This window comes from Tachypleus tridentatus, chromosome 10, assembly GCF_004210375.1.
Source record: "Tachypleus tridentatus isolate NWPU-2018 chromosome 10, ASM421037v1, whole genome shotgun sequence".
NCBI classification, from domain to species: domain Eukaryota; kingdom Metazoa; phylum Arthropoda; class Merostomata; order Xiphosura; family Limulidae; genus Tachypleus; species Tachypleus tridentatus.
Window position 1 is genome coordinate 99,341,282 of NC_134834.1, and position 15,803 is coordinate 99,357,084.

The 15,803-nt window shown below is 33.4% G+C and overlaps 1 protein-coding gene across 1 annotated transcript in view; it reads left to right on the plus strand.

Moving 5' to 3' along the window:
* The window catches only part of LOC143229938 (tyrosine-protein kinase Src42A-like), a 55,883-nt gene that overhangs the window by 29,065 nt on the left and 11,015 nt on the right, over positions 1–15,803 (plus strand). The window contains exons 2-4 of the mRNA XM_076462815.1: positions 5,344–5,465; positions 10,870–11,033; positions 12,547–12,715. Coding sequence (XP_076318930.1) covers positions 5,344–5,465; positions 10,870–11,033; positions 12,547–12,715 — 455 coding nt within the window. The remainder of the gene's footprint in view (positions 1–5,343; positions 5,466–10,869; positions 11,034–12,546; positions 12,716–15,803) is intronic.

Consider the following 15,803-nt stretch of genomic DNA (forward strand, 5'->3'; position numbering starts at 1 on the left):
CTTCAGGTTGTACCATCACTGTTTGTACCATCACTGTTTGTTCTCTCTATCTGTTGCCTGAAGAGACCTATGATCAGTCAGACCTTGATGCTCTCATTGAACAGTTGCCATCTCCTTTTTTAATCCTGTGGACTTTAATGAACATCATGCCCTCTGGGGAAGTGCCAATATTGATGGGAGGGGTTGCTCCATAGAGAGCATGCTCTCATATCACAATCTTTCTCTTTTTACTGGCAGTTATTATACTTATTTTTACTCATCTAGTCAGTCCTTTACTGCTATTGATCTCTCAATTTGCTCCCCTTAATTATTCTCCCACTTTTCATGGAGGGTTAACAATAATCCACGAGGCAGTGATTATTTTCCTATAATTTTGAAAGAAATAAGCTATGGTCTCTGCCACCTAACCTGCATGCCCTGATGAAAGCTGGATCAAGTCAACTGGCCCTCTTTCACTGCTCTGGCAGAACTTGATCCTGCCATCATCTGTAAGCTATCTATAGACAACTGTGTGGCAGCAGTAACTGACTATTATACAGGCACCTGCTCAGTGTATTCCTAAAACCTTGACACGTTTTCCATGATATCTTCATCTGTGGTGGAATCTTGCCTGCCATATGGCATGGAAAGCTCAAAAATGAGCCTGGGATAAGTTTTGTATGTGTCCCACACTCTCAAACCACATCACTTTCCAGCAGGCTCATGCACATGCTCAGCAGGTAAGACATCGAAGCCAAAAGAAACTTTGGATTAAGTTCACAACCAGCACATCTTCCAGTTCCAAAGAAATATGGGACAATATTCAAAAGGTCAATGGACAATATAATTTTGTCCCATTCTTGATCTTGCTCTCTGATGGCCAAGAAGTAGCTGATATCCAGAGCATAGCTTACACTCTAGGTGAAAACTTTTGTCAGGTATCTAGAACCTCTGATTTATCCTCCATCTTCTTAGCCATTGAGACTTTGGTAGAGCGATCATCTCTTTCCTTTTGAGCTGATTGTCTCTTTGACTATAATCACCCCTTTACACTGGTGGAATTCAAACTAGCCCTTCTTCAGTTGGGCCTGATGATGTACACTAGGAGATGCTGCGCTATCTATCTCCTGCTTCTCTTGCTTTTCTTCAAATTGTTTTTCTGGATCTAGGATGAGAATGATTTTCCTGATGCCTGGCACCAGGCAATTGTCCTACATTTCTCTAAACCGGGGGAGGATCCCAAGATTCCTTCAAACTTCTGTCCAGTTGCTTTGATGAGCTGTCTCTGTGAGACCTTAGAGAGGATGGTTAATGCCTGTCTTCACTGGTTCCTTGAATCAAACTACTTCCTCTTGCCCAGTATAAGTTCTGTCAACAGCACTTCACCATGGACCACCTGATTTGACTTGAAACATCAATCAGAGAAACCTTTCTCAAACAACATCTTGTATCAATATTCTTTGACCTTGAGAAGGCTTATGATACAACATGTAGATACGGGATTTTGTGAGACTTTCACTTATATGAGTTACGTGGTCATTTGCCAATTTTTATTTTAAAAATTTTTAATAAACTGGCAATTCCAAGTTTGTGTGGGTTCGACACTTTCTTGTTCTTTTCTACATGTACTTGAAGTCCCTTGGGGTTGTGTTTTGAGTGTCACATTTTTAAATATAAAAATTAATGCCATCACTGAACAACTTCCTCTTACTGTTGCAAATGTCTATGACTTCTCTCACTCTCTAAAACCTTTTGTATGCATTTTTTCTGCAAACGGTATTCACCCTGATCCTGAACTCTGTATTAGTGAAGTTGTGCTACCTGTGATTTCAGAGACAAAGTTCTTGAGGCTTATCTTTGACTGAAAGCTAACTTTTTATACCACACATCAAGCAGCTACGAGTCAAATGTACAAGAGCACTGAACATCCTCCGTGTCCTCTCCACTAATTGGGGAGCAGATTGACGTTCTATGCTAAAGATATATTGTGCTCTTATTCAATCAAAACCAGACTATGGGTCACTGGTCTATGGCCCTGCCAGGACTTTGGCCTTGAAGTTGTTGAAATCTCTTCACCATCTGGGGCTTTGGCTCTGCACAAGGGCTTTCCACAGATTTCCAGTCCAGTTTTTATACTGAGCCTCATGAACCTCCTCTACACTTTAGCTGTTTGGAACTGTCTTTACTGTATTTTGCTAAATTGGTGTTTTCCTTCCTCAGTGGGCCATGCTTTTTCAGAATAGATGATCTGCTGTTCCTTTTGCCCTTCATATCCAGGTGCAGTTAGATGAATTGGGTCTGTCCTTGGATAACATTGCTGTATCCACTGGTCAACCCCCTCAACCATGGCTTATTACAATCCCCAAATGTAACTTTTCTTTAAGTCATTTGAGAAATGCAGATATTCCCAATTGGAAATACTATCTGTTATTTAATAAACATCTTTTGAACCATCTTTCCATTCCTATTTATACAGATGATTCAAAATCAGGTGACTCTTTGGGCTCTGCTGTGGTTTGTTGTGGTTGCACACAGAATCCCCTCTACAGTTTCTATGTTCACTGCTGAACTGTATGCCATTTCTCTTGCCTTGGATCACATAAAAGCTAAGCAGTATTTTAATTGCACTGTTTTATACTAACTCTCTTAGTTCTCTTCTGGCCCTGGAATTGCTTTATGTTAGTTCTCACAGATATTCAAAACCAACTGGCCCATTTTTCTTTAACATCTACTTCCATCCAGTTTTTCTGGATACCGGGCCATGTTGGTATTCAAGGGAACAAGCTCACCGACACTGCAACGAAATCTATCTGCTCTGGTACTATCACTGCTGTGCTTGTTCCAAACATGGACTATGGTCCTCTTTCAAGGCTTGGCTCAATGCCAGTTGTCAGTTGACTTGAAGTGAGCAACATGAAAGAAGCTTTTCCAAATAAAACTCTCTGTTGGACTTTGGCCATCTTGCTTCCATAAGGATCAGAAATTGTCCTAACTTGATTATGCATCATTTTCTTTTATTTAGAAATGATGCACCAATGTATTGTCTGTGTGACACTTGGGTCACAATAAGCCACATTTTACTGTCTTGCTGTTGTTATGACTCTCAACAAAGGCACCATTTTAAACATGTTTTGTCTAAAGGTGTATCCATAATGTTGGACAGTGTCATTGGCAATGGTGACTCTGTCCACCTTATAAATGTTCTTAGTTTTTAAAGGTCATTAATCTTTACAACTTGTATTACTGTAGTTTCTCTCTTACTGCTGTAAACTAGATATAAAATTGGATTTGATGCTATTTGTTTTTAATTCAAAAATTAAGCTTTGTTTTTTTCATCTTGATTCCTTTTTACAAATTTTATTAATTTTACTTTAATTTTAACTTTTTGCTGGATGTTTGGTACAGATAGTCTAGTTGCTTTGCACCATAACATGCCAAACCAGCCAACCAAGAGGATGTATTTTTATTCAGGTAAGGTAACCAAGTCATCTACCAAGAGGATATCTTTCTTATTAGATAAGATAACCTTAAGTCCTTAAGAAAGAAGTTTCTTTCATTGGCTAAGGTAACCAAAGCACGTAAATTGTCCTACAAAGCTTTTTGTTTTGTTTTTACGTGTATACATAGGTACTTTTACTTGGAAATCATCAGAATATTTGAGTTCTTCAAAGATGTCTGTAAATTAGTTTTTGATGGAGTTGTCTGTAATGCTAGTTTATATTGATATGTATCATAATTTATTTTGGACAAGTTTCTGATTTATTATGTATGTTATGGATTACAATTTCAAATAACCAGAAATTTGGATTTAGAAGTTAACTAAATGTTAATATATATCAAGTGTATGATATTTGTGAACAATATTGATGTACACAATTTTCTTTCTTGATTCAAATACATTTGAATATATGTGTAAACAATGCAATTTGTGATAATGTTTATTACAAATAATGGTTTACATACAAGAGTTTTATAAACTATACTGAGTATTCTTTGTGGTTTAGAACTGAATATTTTATTGGTGGTCCAGATGAGCAAATTAATTCTGAGTTTATTGTCGCAACTCTCTTAAGCTGGCTAGCTGGGCTTGCCTCATGCTGCTTTTAAGTGAAGAAGATATTTAATGTCCACATAGAAATACTAACATCTAAAGGTAATTCAAAGAAGTTAAATGGTTTATAATGCTCAAAATCTCAAAGTTCCTGGTCAGATTTTGTAGTTTTCCAGTTAATAAGCATTTGTCACAATTTATAGCTCTGTGGTTTATAGTGTACTGACTGTAGCAGCCAAACAGTATTTTTTGTCCTTCAATGTGTCAAAGATAATGTTATATTTTTTTAGTCTTACTCTCAAGAATCTTCTACAAATTTAGAAAACGTGGGAATTGCACAATACGTATTTAACAATATATGTTGCATGCATCAAACTGAAACAAACATAAATATTAAAATAAATGTATGACAGTAAATTAGTTACTGCATATTGAGCCATTATAAACAAATATACCTTTAAATGAAGTAATTAAGTTAAGTTGTAATTTAATATTCCAAACCTCAATGTCATTAGGAATGTAACAAAACCTGTTTTTATTAAAATTAAAGGTTGTCACTAAAGAATATAATTAATTTTTTAATGGTTGTCAGTAAGAATATGTTGATAGTTTCCACAGGTCACATCATGTTTAACTCATCTGGTTTTGTTTTTTTTTAAGTTAGTAAAACAAATTGTGGTTACAAATGTCTGAAATTTTTAATCATCTAAACTACCTTAATGTGACGTGATTGAACTTGTATTGTACATTACAATGTGCTGAAAACAGTGTATGTATAATGTACAGTATGCTGACAATTGTGTATGTATAATCTCTAAACACCAATGGTATTATGAAAATAGTGATAGTTAATTCATTAGTTTTTTTTTGAGTCCCATATCAGATGGTTTGGACTTCTTGGATGGAGCCGTACGTGGGTTAATTATGGCTGCTTTGATGTACTGCTTGTTAGTTGTTTAGAGCTGCTTGTTTGGAACCTGTGTGTGTTGTTTGTACATAAAATCAAATATAGATGGAATTTGATAACAGAGAATTATGCACTCAGTGATGAGTTTGATTTTTTGTTATAAATAAACAGTTTACAAGTCTTATGTTTTGATAACCTAACCTTTAAATACTTGTATATGTAAAAAATATTACAGAATGTAATAGTAAAACCAAGTGTTTAAACAAAAACTTGGTTTGATATCTGTTAAATGTTATTGGTGGTTTTTAGTTTGTACAGAACTCATTAATTTACTAGAGTAAAGGAATTACTTCTTAAATTATTTTTTGTAATATTAGTATTGCTGATTAAATCTAATTGTTATAAGGTGGTATTTCGGTAAAATCAAGAGGATTGAATCGGAAAAGAAGCTGTTACTACCAGAAAATGATCATGGGGCATTTCTTGTTAGAGACAGTGAAAGCAGGCGTAACGATTATTCACTTTCAGGTACGTTATTGTGTATGTCTAATTGTGTAGTTTAGATTATAACTACATATTTTACATGGTCATGTTTTACCTGTCATAAAATAAAAAGATATTGCAAAATATGTTCCATTTTTATATTAATACAAATCTAGTTTTAATTTAAACTGAACAATGGTTAGTTTTGAAAAATATGATTGTGAAAGTTGAATGTATTTAATTAGTTATTAATCTTTCCACTGCTAGAATTTTACTCATTTTTATTAAATAATCAGCTGCAAATGGTGTTGCTTTACATTGTTTTAAGCACTTTTCAATACTGTCTGCAAAGCAGAATGAAGAAAGTTTGATTTTTTAATTATTGTTAATGTAATACAGGTGGCGTAAAATAAATTACCAATGGTACAGAGGATGAAATATCTGAGTTTGCAATTTACAAATAAAATAACAGCCCTAGTTGTGAATCACTTTCATGCAAATCATTCCTTTCTTTTGTATGTGGTCTTAGAGACCTACAACAGCACAGTGAAAGTGCCTAATGTTTTGCTTTTATATACCAAAAATGATATTCATTTCTCAGAAATTCACATCAAAATTCACATGGTATTTTCACACTTTTTCATGTGCATATTGTATACACATACATTTTGTAGTAGTTGGTTTATGATGTTTAGAATGTGTCAGGTCATTGCTCACATCCTAGCCAACTAGACTAGAGTTTGTACCTACAACATATGCACTTCACATTTAGAATTTAGCCAGTTATGAACTTTCTGAATTATAACTTGGTCCCAAGATCTAACCACATGATCTGTTTTACCTGTACATAGTTTTACTGTTACAACTTTTAATGCAGTATGTGTATCATCATAAAGTTTAGCAGACTTTTTTGTAAACATTACAAGTTACTTGTACACTAAATCATTTTTAATGAAAGACTTCTACTAAAGATTTGTCTATGAATACCTAGTCTTCTTTTTGAATAGTTCAAGTGAAAATTAGTCTTCATGTTAAGATTAAAAAATACTTTTTCATTGCAAAAATCTTTAATTTTATTTCTGTAATCTATAAAACCTCCTAAATACATTTCAGACATTTTTATAGTTAAATTTGTTACTTTCTCTATGTTAACTCTATACAAGGTTGATCAATTTGACCAACCTTGTAACCACCAAAAACAAAATTGAAATCTCTTTTCTTTCTAGAATGACTTAAAATTGTAACATGAAACTATATTTGTTTATCTTAAATAGCTTTTAAATGCATAGTTGTATATATGTACAGTCATTTCTTAGTTTTCAGCCAGTCCTTGGTGGATTTACTGGTATGTTGTGGATCATTGTCATGTTGCAGGGTCCAGTTCCGCTTCAGCTTTAATTTTCGTACAGATGGTCTCGCATGTTCCTCAAACACCCTCTGATACACAGTAGAATTCATGGTGGATTCTATGATTGTGAGCTGTCCAGGTCCTGCTGCAGCAAAGCAGCCTCAAACCATAGCACTTCCACCTCCATGCTTCACAGTTGGTATGAGGTTCTTTTCCTGGAATGCTGTATTTGGTTTACGCCAAACATGTCATCTGTTTTGATGTTGAAATAATTCAGATTTGGACTCATCTGTCCAAAGAACATTATTCCAGAAGTCCTGGTCTTTGTCTACATTCTCTCTGGCAAACTTCAGTCTGGCCTTGATGTTTCTCTTAGAGAGCAAAGGTTTCCTTCTTGCACACCTCCCATGCAAGTTAAACTTGTGCAGTCTCTTTCTGATTGTAGAGGCATGCATGTTCACATCAACAGTAGCCAGAGTCTGCTGTAGGTCCCGTGATGACATGTTAGGGTGTTTGGAGACCTCTTTTAGCATCTTGTGGTCTGCTCTTGGGGGTGAACTTGCTTGGACAACCAGACCTGGGCATGTTGGCAGTTGTTTTGAAAGCCCTCCACTTGTTGACTATTTTCTGGACAGTGGAATAGCTGATTTCAAAATCTTTTGGGATCTTTTTTAAATCCCTTACCAGACTCATAAGCTGCTACAATTTTCTTTCTGAAGGCCTCAGACAGCTCTTTTGCTCTCACCATGGTGCTCACTCTCACTTCAACAGTCAGGAGCACACCAAACTAAATGTCTGAGGTTTAAATAGGGCAAGCCTCATTCACAATGCTGAGTAATGATCTTCTAATCATGTGCACCTGGTGTGATACACCTGCGTGCAAGTTGAGCCATTTTAAGTGGGAATAAATGTGGGGTGTCCTAACTTTTTCCTCAGTTAGAATATGCACTTTTGTAGAATTACATTTATAGAAGATCTAAGTCTTTTCTTCAGTTTTAATTCTTTAGTTATATTCCTATAATCTCTCAGTATTGTTAAAATTGAGATTAAATATCCATATATCCAAAAATGTTACATAAAATACACAGGCTTTCATAGGGTGTCCTAACTTTTCACATGACTGTATTTATACATAAATTTTTATTGTTGTATTTCTCTTTGAACAAGGTGTAACTACTAGAATTATTTACAACATTATGATACAAATTGTAAATCACGAGGGGAATGTTTGACTATGCTATTGAATTACATTAAATTACTCCAAGCTGTTTGCATGTGTGCCTTGTAAAAAAATTTTATTATATTATTATTTATTAACCCTAGATTAACCTAAAGAGTTTTCTATTTTTACATTTTGTTATCTTTATAATAATAAATGTAATACTCATGAAACAGAAATAAACTGCTTACCTCGGCCTTCTTTTTATTTGCTGTCTACAGTCAATGACACTTAATCCTACTTTTTATACTAATGGTAGTAGTGCACTAAATTTTTATTTAAATAATGTACCACTGACCATAGTATAGTAAATTGAAGAAGCAAACAATGTCCCATAACTACCAAAGGTTTTCTGTTTTTCTAACTTACAACAAGAACCGTTGAAGGGTGATAAATAAAATGGAGGAGAGATGTCTGGAGAAAAAATCTTGCAATTCTCACACTATTGGAAATTAAAGCTAAGAACTTAAAACATAGATTATTAGTTAGAAGTTTATGCTATACTAATTTTTATGACTTGAACATATAAAAAGTAGTTTGATTAAATATTGAATGTAAGACACTAAAAACTTGACCTTCACAGTAAAGGATGCCCATGGTGACAGGAATAATTACTGCTTAAATGTCAGTAGACATTTCTTTAAAAAGCCAAGGAGACCACATTGTGAAGAGTGCTAAGGTCTCACCAGAAACAAAGAAACTGTTGTTGTATTATTTTCAGGTTACTTCACAAAATAATGCAACAGCTGAGACGTTTCCTAGTTCTTACAGTTTTCAAGTTTTATTTTATATACCAAGAACTATATATTCAAGAAATGTCATGTATGGTACAATTAAATATTAATTATTAGAATAAAAACGTACCATTAACCTCTTTTTCATCAAGAGATGTCTTTACAAAGATTTAAAACTTTTAATGATGAATTTAGCTGCCATAATGTGTTAAAAATATGTTGAGGATAACATGCTAATTGTTAATCAAATCCATCTGAACAATTTTGTCCTATGTAGCATTGCTTACTAACATTTACCTTTTGTAACTGGAGAAGTGTTATGGGGGTGGAACTATTTTTCTCTAATAGTACTATTATTTAGTAGTTTCTAAAAATAAAATATTCCTAAAAAAAAGAGAAACATTATGGTAAAAAATAAACATTATATATTAAACATTTATTTCTTTATTTTTTCAAGTGATATTAAATGATGTGTATAATACAGTCAGTTAAATTTTTCTATAATTATAAAAGTATTAAATACTGGCATGGTAACACTTTGAAAATATTTTGAAATAAAGCTAGGAAAGTAGTGGACTCTTGTGATCAATTAACCAGTTTATTTAACATGAAATTAATCTTTGTATTTTCATCATGTTTAGTAACACTTGTTTTCAGGTACAACAGTTTAAGATTAAGATTGTAAACTGTCATTTATGGAAATTGATCATGTATGCAATATATTATGAAACAGGTAGCAGGCTGAAACTGTGGTTAGTACTTGTCTGTGAGTTTCTCGTTACACATTTTTGAATCCATTTCTATTTAAACTCAAACTAATTCTTCATTAAATATAATTATTCTTTTATTTCATGTGATAAAACTAAGACCAGTGTGTGATAATTATTAAAGAATTCACTACAAACAATTTGACTGTGATTACAGAAAAACAATAATCACAGAACATCTATTTTGTAAGAAAGGTTACAATGATACTAGATCCACTGTTTGATTTCTATTTTAGACGTGTAAAGTGGAAATCAATGTATTATAAAAAAAAAAATATTAAAATTACAGTAATATAACAAATCTTTAATTACAGATATTTTGTAATATTTTTTCTAACTCTATCATCAATAAAAATAATCTTAAAATTAGTAACAACTTTATTAAGTATTAATGTGAGAAGTTACTGAAAGTAACAAATTTAGAGAAAAAATTCATAATTAATATATTTACATTTTTCACTAAAGGTTTGAAGAGAGTAGGAACTGTTTAAGCAGCAACTAGACTTTTGTTTTTTCCTGTCTAGCTATAACAAGTTATAATTAAACAGGAGTCGTGTTCATGTAAATAGACTGAAGATTTGACAGGGTTACCCATTGTTAAACTGTCATCAGTCTGTGTCTAGTAATTTTTAACACAGTTAAATGAGCAAGTCATTTAATAAACAACATTGTTTTAAGGAAATAAAGAATAATTAATACACAACAGGTCTCTTAAAAACAATTGTACTCTAAATAATAAGTAAAATTACTGTTACTGAGCCCAAGTAAGGTGAACAAAAGTAATGGACATCATTATGGCTAAATATGCATAAGTATGTAATAATATTTTGATTACTTGGATCAAAATTGTTGGAACAATCAAAATACTAATAACTGGAAACTAATTTTGAATAGTTCTTTATTTTTGTGAATTCTAATATGAATTGATTTAGTTGAACAAACTTGTATTAATCTATTAATAATGGGAAACCATAATCGCAATATTTGAATAGTTGGAAGAATTCAAAACAGTAATAATCAGAAACAAATTTTACTTATTTTCATGACTTTAATCATAATTTTGATTTATAGATTATTTTACCTGATTTCATCCAGGTTACCATGGGTATCTACCATGGTATCAATCCATCTTTTCTTGCACAACACTTAACTCGATCATTCCCAGTTTGCCACAGATGAGAAAAGCTTTACCTTTGAAAGCACACAGATTATATGTAACTTGTATATTTTTCCTGAGATATATTTTTCGTTCAAATAATTTTCAGATTTTTTTCCCCATAGTTTTGCCATCTGAATTTTTCAAACTTTAGTTAAGTAAGTTAGTTTTTTATAAGTAAAGGGTTTATATTTGAAATAAAATTATTTAATTTATCACTAACAGTGAAAGATGGAGACACTGTAAAACACTATCGTATCAGACAGCTGGACGAAGGGGGATTCTTCATTGCTCGAAGGACAACATTCCGAACCTTACAAGAGTTAGTAGAACATTACAGCAAGGATTCTGATGGCTTATGTGTTAATCTTCGCAAACCTTGTATTCAGGTAATTAAAAATATTTATGTTCTCTTATGAAAAATATAACTTCTTCATAAGAATTATTCTTGTGAAACTAATTAGGTTAAAAGTTGTGGTAGATTCTTGTAATACAAACCTTTCCAGTAAACACACAACTTGTAGTAAAATAGTTTACCTTTAACTTTTTTTTAATTTATTTATCAAAAATATATAAACTCGATGGGTTTTGATTAATCTTGAAATCTGATCTTTGTAATTATTAGGAGAAATATTTAGTTTAAGCAGAGTTATTGGAATAGGTATTGTATAGGTGTTTCTACACTTGCTTATGGCTGAATGCTTTGTGTACCTTTCAAATTTTGTTATAGAAAAAAATAAGTGCATAACAACGTGTACAACAGTCAGCTTCTTATGAATTACAACCATTATGAAAGTAACTCACTTCTAAGTTAGAAAAGAATACATATGAGAGTATTATATTAAAAAAAAAAAAAAAATCCAAACTCAAGATGATTATAAAGCAATTTAACTGGTGTGTGTAATTTGACCTTATGTTTATAGAGGAAGACTGACTTTGGAATACATCAGTTAGATAAAACAAGATATGAAAGGTATAATAAGTAGTAGTGTTATTTATTTTAAACTGGAAGATATTAAACTGTCATGCTGTTAGAAAGTTAATTCAACAGTATTTACCACCAAACTTGTATCCAAAACAAAAACATTGTTTTACATCATGGAGATTTGTTAGATACTTGTAAACTTGTAATGACCCTGTGGTGTTACTCTGGTATCCAAATTAGAAAGAAATTATTTTATATTGTAGAGACTTGTTCACTGAATTCATAATCTGGACTCTTTTGGTAATATATTTTAGGGTTTCTACAAAAATGAGGCCTCAAATTATATTTATTTTGAAATATCAGATGTCTGTTAAACACTTTATATAATATATCCATAGGTATATAATGTGTCTTGTTTGTGAGTATAGTGTATGTATATTAATTTTAGTTTTTCCAGAAAAATTAATCCACTAGGTTGTTGATCATTCTGTTCTTTAGTTTGCTTCTTTAAAAAAAAAAAAAAATATTGTGTGTTATTGTCTTATTTAAGGTCTGTTATAAGAAGTACAACCAACTAAGTTATGAATTTGTCTCCATGTAAATAATTAAACATATCCTTCTAATGCTGTTGTTTCACATACCTGATCTAAAAACTTGTTACTAATGCATTGTGATATATTTAATTATTTAATAGTACATTAACGATTCTTTAATGACTACATTTCAGGATTTCTAATGATTGATACAGTAGATCAGATGTGTATGAAGTAGTGAATCATACCAAAAGTGTGAAAACTAGCATTATTAGTGAAACAGGACTTTTTAGTTACTAAGTTCCAAGTTCACCATTAAACATAAAGAAAAATTATTAAAATTCTTATTTAATATGATTTACTTATCTGTTTGTGCATTTATAAAAATGACTGAAAGTCCATCTACACTGTCTTTAGTGCTTAAGTTCAATCTCTCATCACCAGGTGGAGAAGCCCACAACAAGTAGTCTTTCTCATTGTACTAGAGATCAATGGGAAATTGAGAGAAGTTCACTCAAGTTTGTTAGAAAGCTGGGACAGGGTCAGTTTGGAGAGGTCTGGGAAGGATTATGGAATAATACCACTCCTGTGGCCATCAAAACCCTCAAACCAGGTAAGTACTTCAAGGAGGGGAAGAAGTGTCTGGGCCAAAGTCCTTCAAAGTCAGATGTATTGAATAAATGGTACATAGTCTACAGGCTAATATTTCTGTGTGCATAACTTTAGTCCTTAGTCTGATGGTCATACATAATGAAAAATATATCTGAAGTCTGACTTGGTCATGTTTACTGTAAGGTACAGTTTTAGCTCTCCATTTTCATTAATCTATTAACCACAATATAACCACAAAACTATCCAAATTATAATTTTAAATATAGTAAGTATATTCTCATTAACGTTTTAAAGTTTATGGTTAACATTAAATGTCTTTTTGATCAAATATTTATACTAAAGTTTTGTGTGTGAACTTAAGGAATCATAATTTGACTTAAACTGTGACTAGTTTGAGTGCGAAGTGATTTTTGTTTTAAGTAAAATAATTACTTTTTTCCAACATGATATATAACTTTGTTTCACATCTAGCTTTTCTCAGTTCAGTGCTGCCCTGTATGTGCAAATGTTTTTACTTGCCACTAGCCTTGAGGCTTGCACCCAGTCTTATGCATTTCCATGGGATATTGCTCCCTTGTTGCTTGCAAAAACTCTCCACCAATAGGAGTATAACACTGCCACTTGGCACAGGTGGCTCCTTCTAGACTGGTTGTTTAATCGTCACTTCTAAGTCTGGTGTGCATGTGTTAAGATGCTTTTTTTTCTCAACATCATTATTTGGTTGAAGTATCTGTAAAACAACATTTATTTTTTTTTATTTTCAGACAGTTTTTTCAGTGCAGATGTGGATCTGTCTCAGCATTCTGCCTCCTCCTGTAACCTCACAGACATGTTAGTTTCTTCACTCTGTCCTACTTACAACATTCTGTCTCCTTCTGTAACCTCACAGACATGTTAGTTTCTTCACTCTGTCCTACTTTTTACAACATTCTGTAACCTCACAGACATGTTAGTTTCTTCACTCTGTCCTACTTTTTACAACATTGTCTCCTTCTGTAACCTCACAGACATGTTAGTTTCTTCACTCTGTCCTACTTACAACATTCTGTCTCCTTCTGTAACCTCACAGACATGTTAGTTTCTTCACTCTGTCTTACTTACAACATTCTGTCTCCTTCTGTAACCTCACAGACATGTTAGTTTCTTCACTCTGTCCTACTTTTTACAACATTCTGTAACCTCACAGACATGTTAGTTTCTTCACTCTGTCCTACTTTTTACAACATTCTGTAACCTCACAGACATGTTAGTTTCTTCACTCTGTCCTACTTACAACATTCTGTCTCCTTCTGTAACCTCACAGACATGTTAGTTTCTTCACCCTGTCCTCCTCCTTACAACATTGTCTCCTTCTGTAACCTCACAGACATGTTAGTTTCTTCACTCTGTCCTACTTTTTACAACATTCTGTCTCCTTCTGTAACCTCACAGACATGTTAGTTTCTTCACTCTGTCCTTCTGTTTACAACATTCTGTCTCCTTCTGTAACCTCACAGACATGTTAGTTTCTTCACTCTGTCCTTCTGTTTACAACATTCTGTCTCCTTCTGTAACCTCACAGACATGTTAGTTTCTTCACTCTGTCCTTCTGTTTACAACATTCTGTCTCCTTCTGTAACCTCACAGACATGTTAGTTTCTTCACCCTGTCCTCCTCCTTACAACATTCTGTCTCCTTCTGTAACCTCACAGACATGTTAGTTTCTTCACCCTGTCCTACTTTTTACAACATTGTCTCCTTCTGTAACCTCACAGACATGTTAGTTTCTTCACTCTGTCCTACTTTTTACAACATTCTGTAACCTCACAGACGTTGTCTCCTTCTGTCCTCCTCACAGACATGTTCCTTCTTCACAGACATGTCCTCCTTCCTTGTCCTACTTTTACAACATTCTGTCTCCTTCTGTAACCTCACAGACATGTTGGTTTCTTCACTCTGTCCTTCTTACAACATTCTGTCTCCTTCTGTAACCTCACAGACATGTTAGTTTCTTCACTCTGTCCTTCTTTTTACAACATTCTGTCTCCTTCTGTAACCTCACAGACATGTTAGTTTCTTCACTCTGTCCTTCTGTTTACAACATTCTGTCTCCTTCTGTAACCTCACAGACATGTTAGTTTCTTCACCCTGTCCTCCTCCTTACAACATTCTGTCTCCTTCTGTAACCTCACAGACATGTTAGTTTCTTCACCCTGTCCTACTTTTTACAACATTCTGTCTCCTTCTGTAACCTCACAGACATGTTAGTTTCTTCACTCTGTCCTACTTTTTACAACATTCTGTAACCTCACAGACGTTAGTTTCTTCACCCTGTCCTCCTCCTTACAACATTGTCTCCTTCTGTAACCTCACAGACATGTTAGTTTCTTCACTCTGTCCTACTTTTTACAACATTCTGTAACAACAGACGTTCACTGTCTCCTTTTTTACAACATTCTGTAACCTCACAGACATGTTAGTTTCTTCACTCTGTCCTACTTTTTACAACATTCTGTAACCTCACAGACATGTTAGCTTCTTCACTCTGTCCTACTTTTTACAACATTCTGTAACCTCACAGACATGTTAGCTTCTTCACTCTGTCCTACTTTTTACAACATTCTGTCTCCTTCTGTAACCTCACAGACATGTTAGCTTCTTCACTCTGTCCTACTTTTTACAACATTGTCTCCTTTTCTTTGTCTCTTCTTTATAATGTTTTTATTCCTTCTCCTTGTATCTGAATCTATGCTGGAAACTGTTTTTATCTAAAGTTCCCTCTGGTGCTGGTTTGCCTCATCCTCCACAACTAGTTATACATTGCCTTAGATTACTCCCAATCTTTGTTTTGTTTTCGGTCTTGAAGTTCTGATTCATTGTCTTCCATAATTCTCTATCAAGCTCAGTTTTCTGATCTTTGCCTTACACTCACTCACTTTTTATATTCTTTATTCATCTATTTTTAAAAGCATCTTTTGTTTGGCTGGTCAAGCTAAAGAAGTCTCATCTCGCATCCAACCAGTATCTGGTTCTATGAATATGTTATTCTATTCCCATCACAGCAGAACACATTCTCTGCTTCATTTGAATATTAAGTTCCTGGATGATGT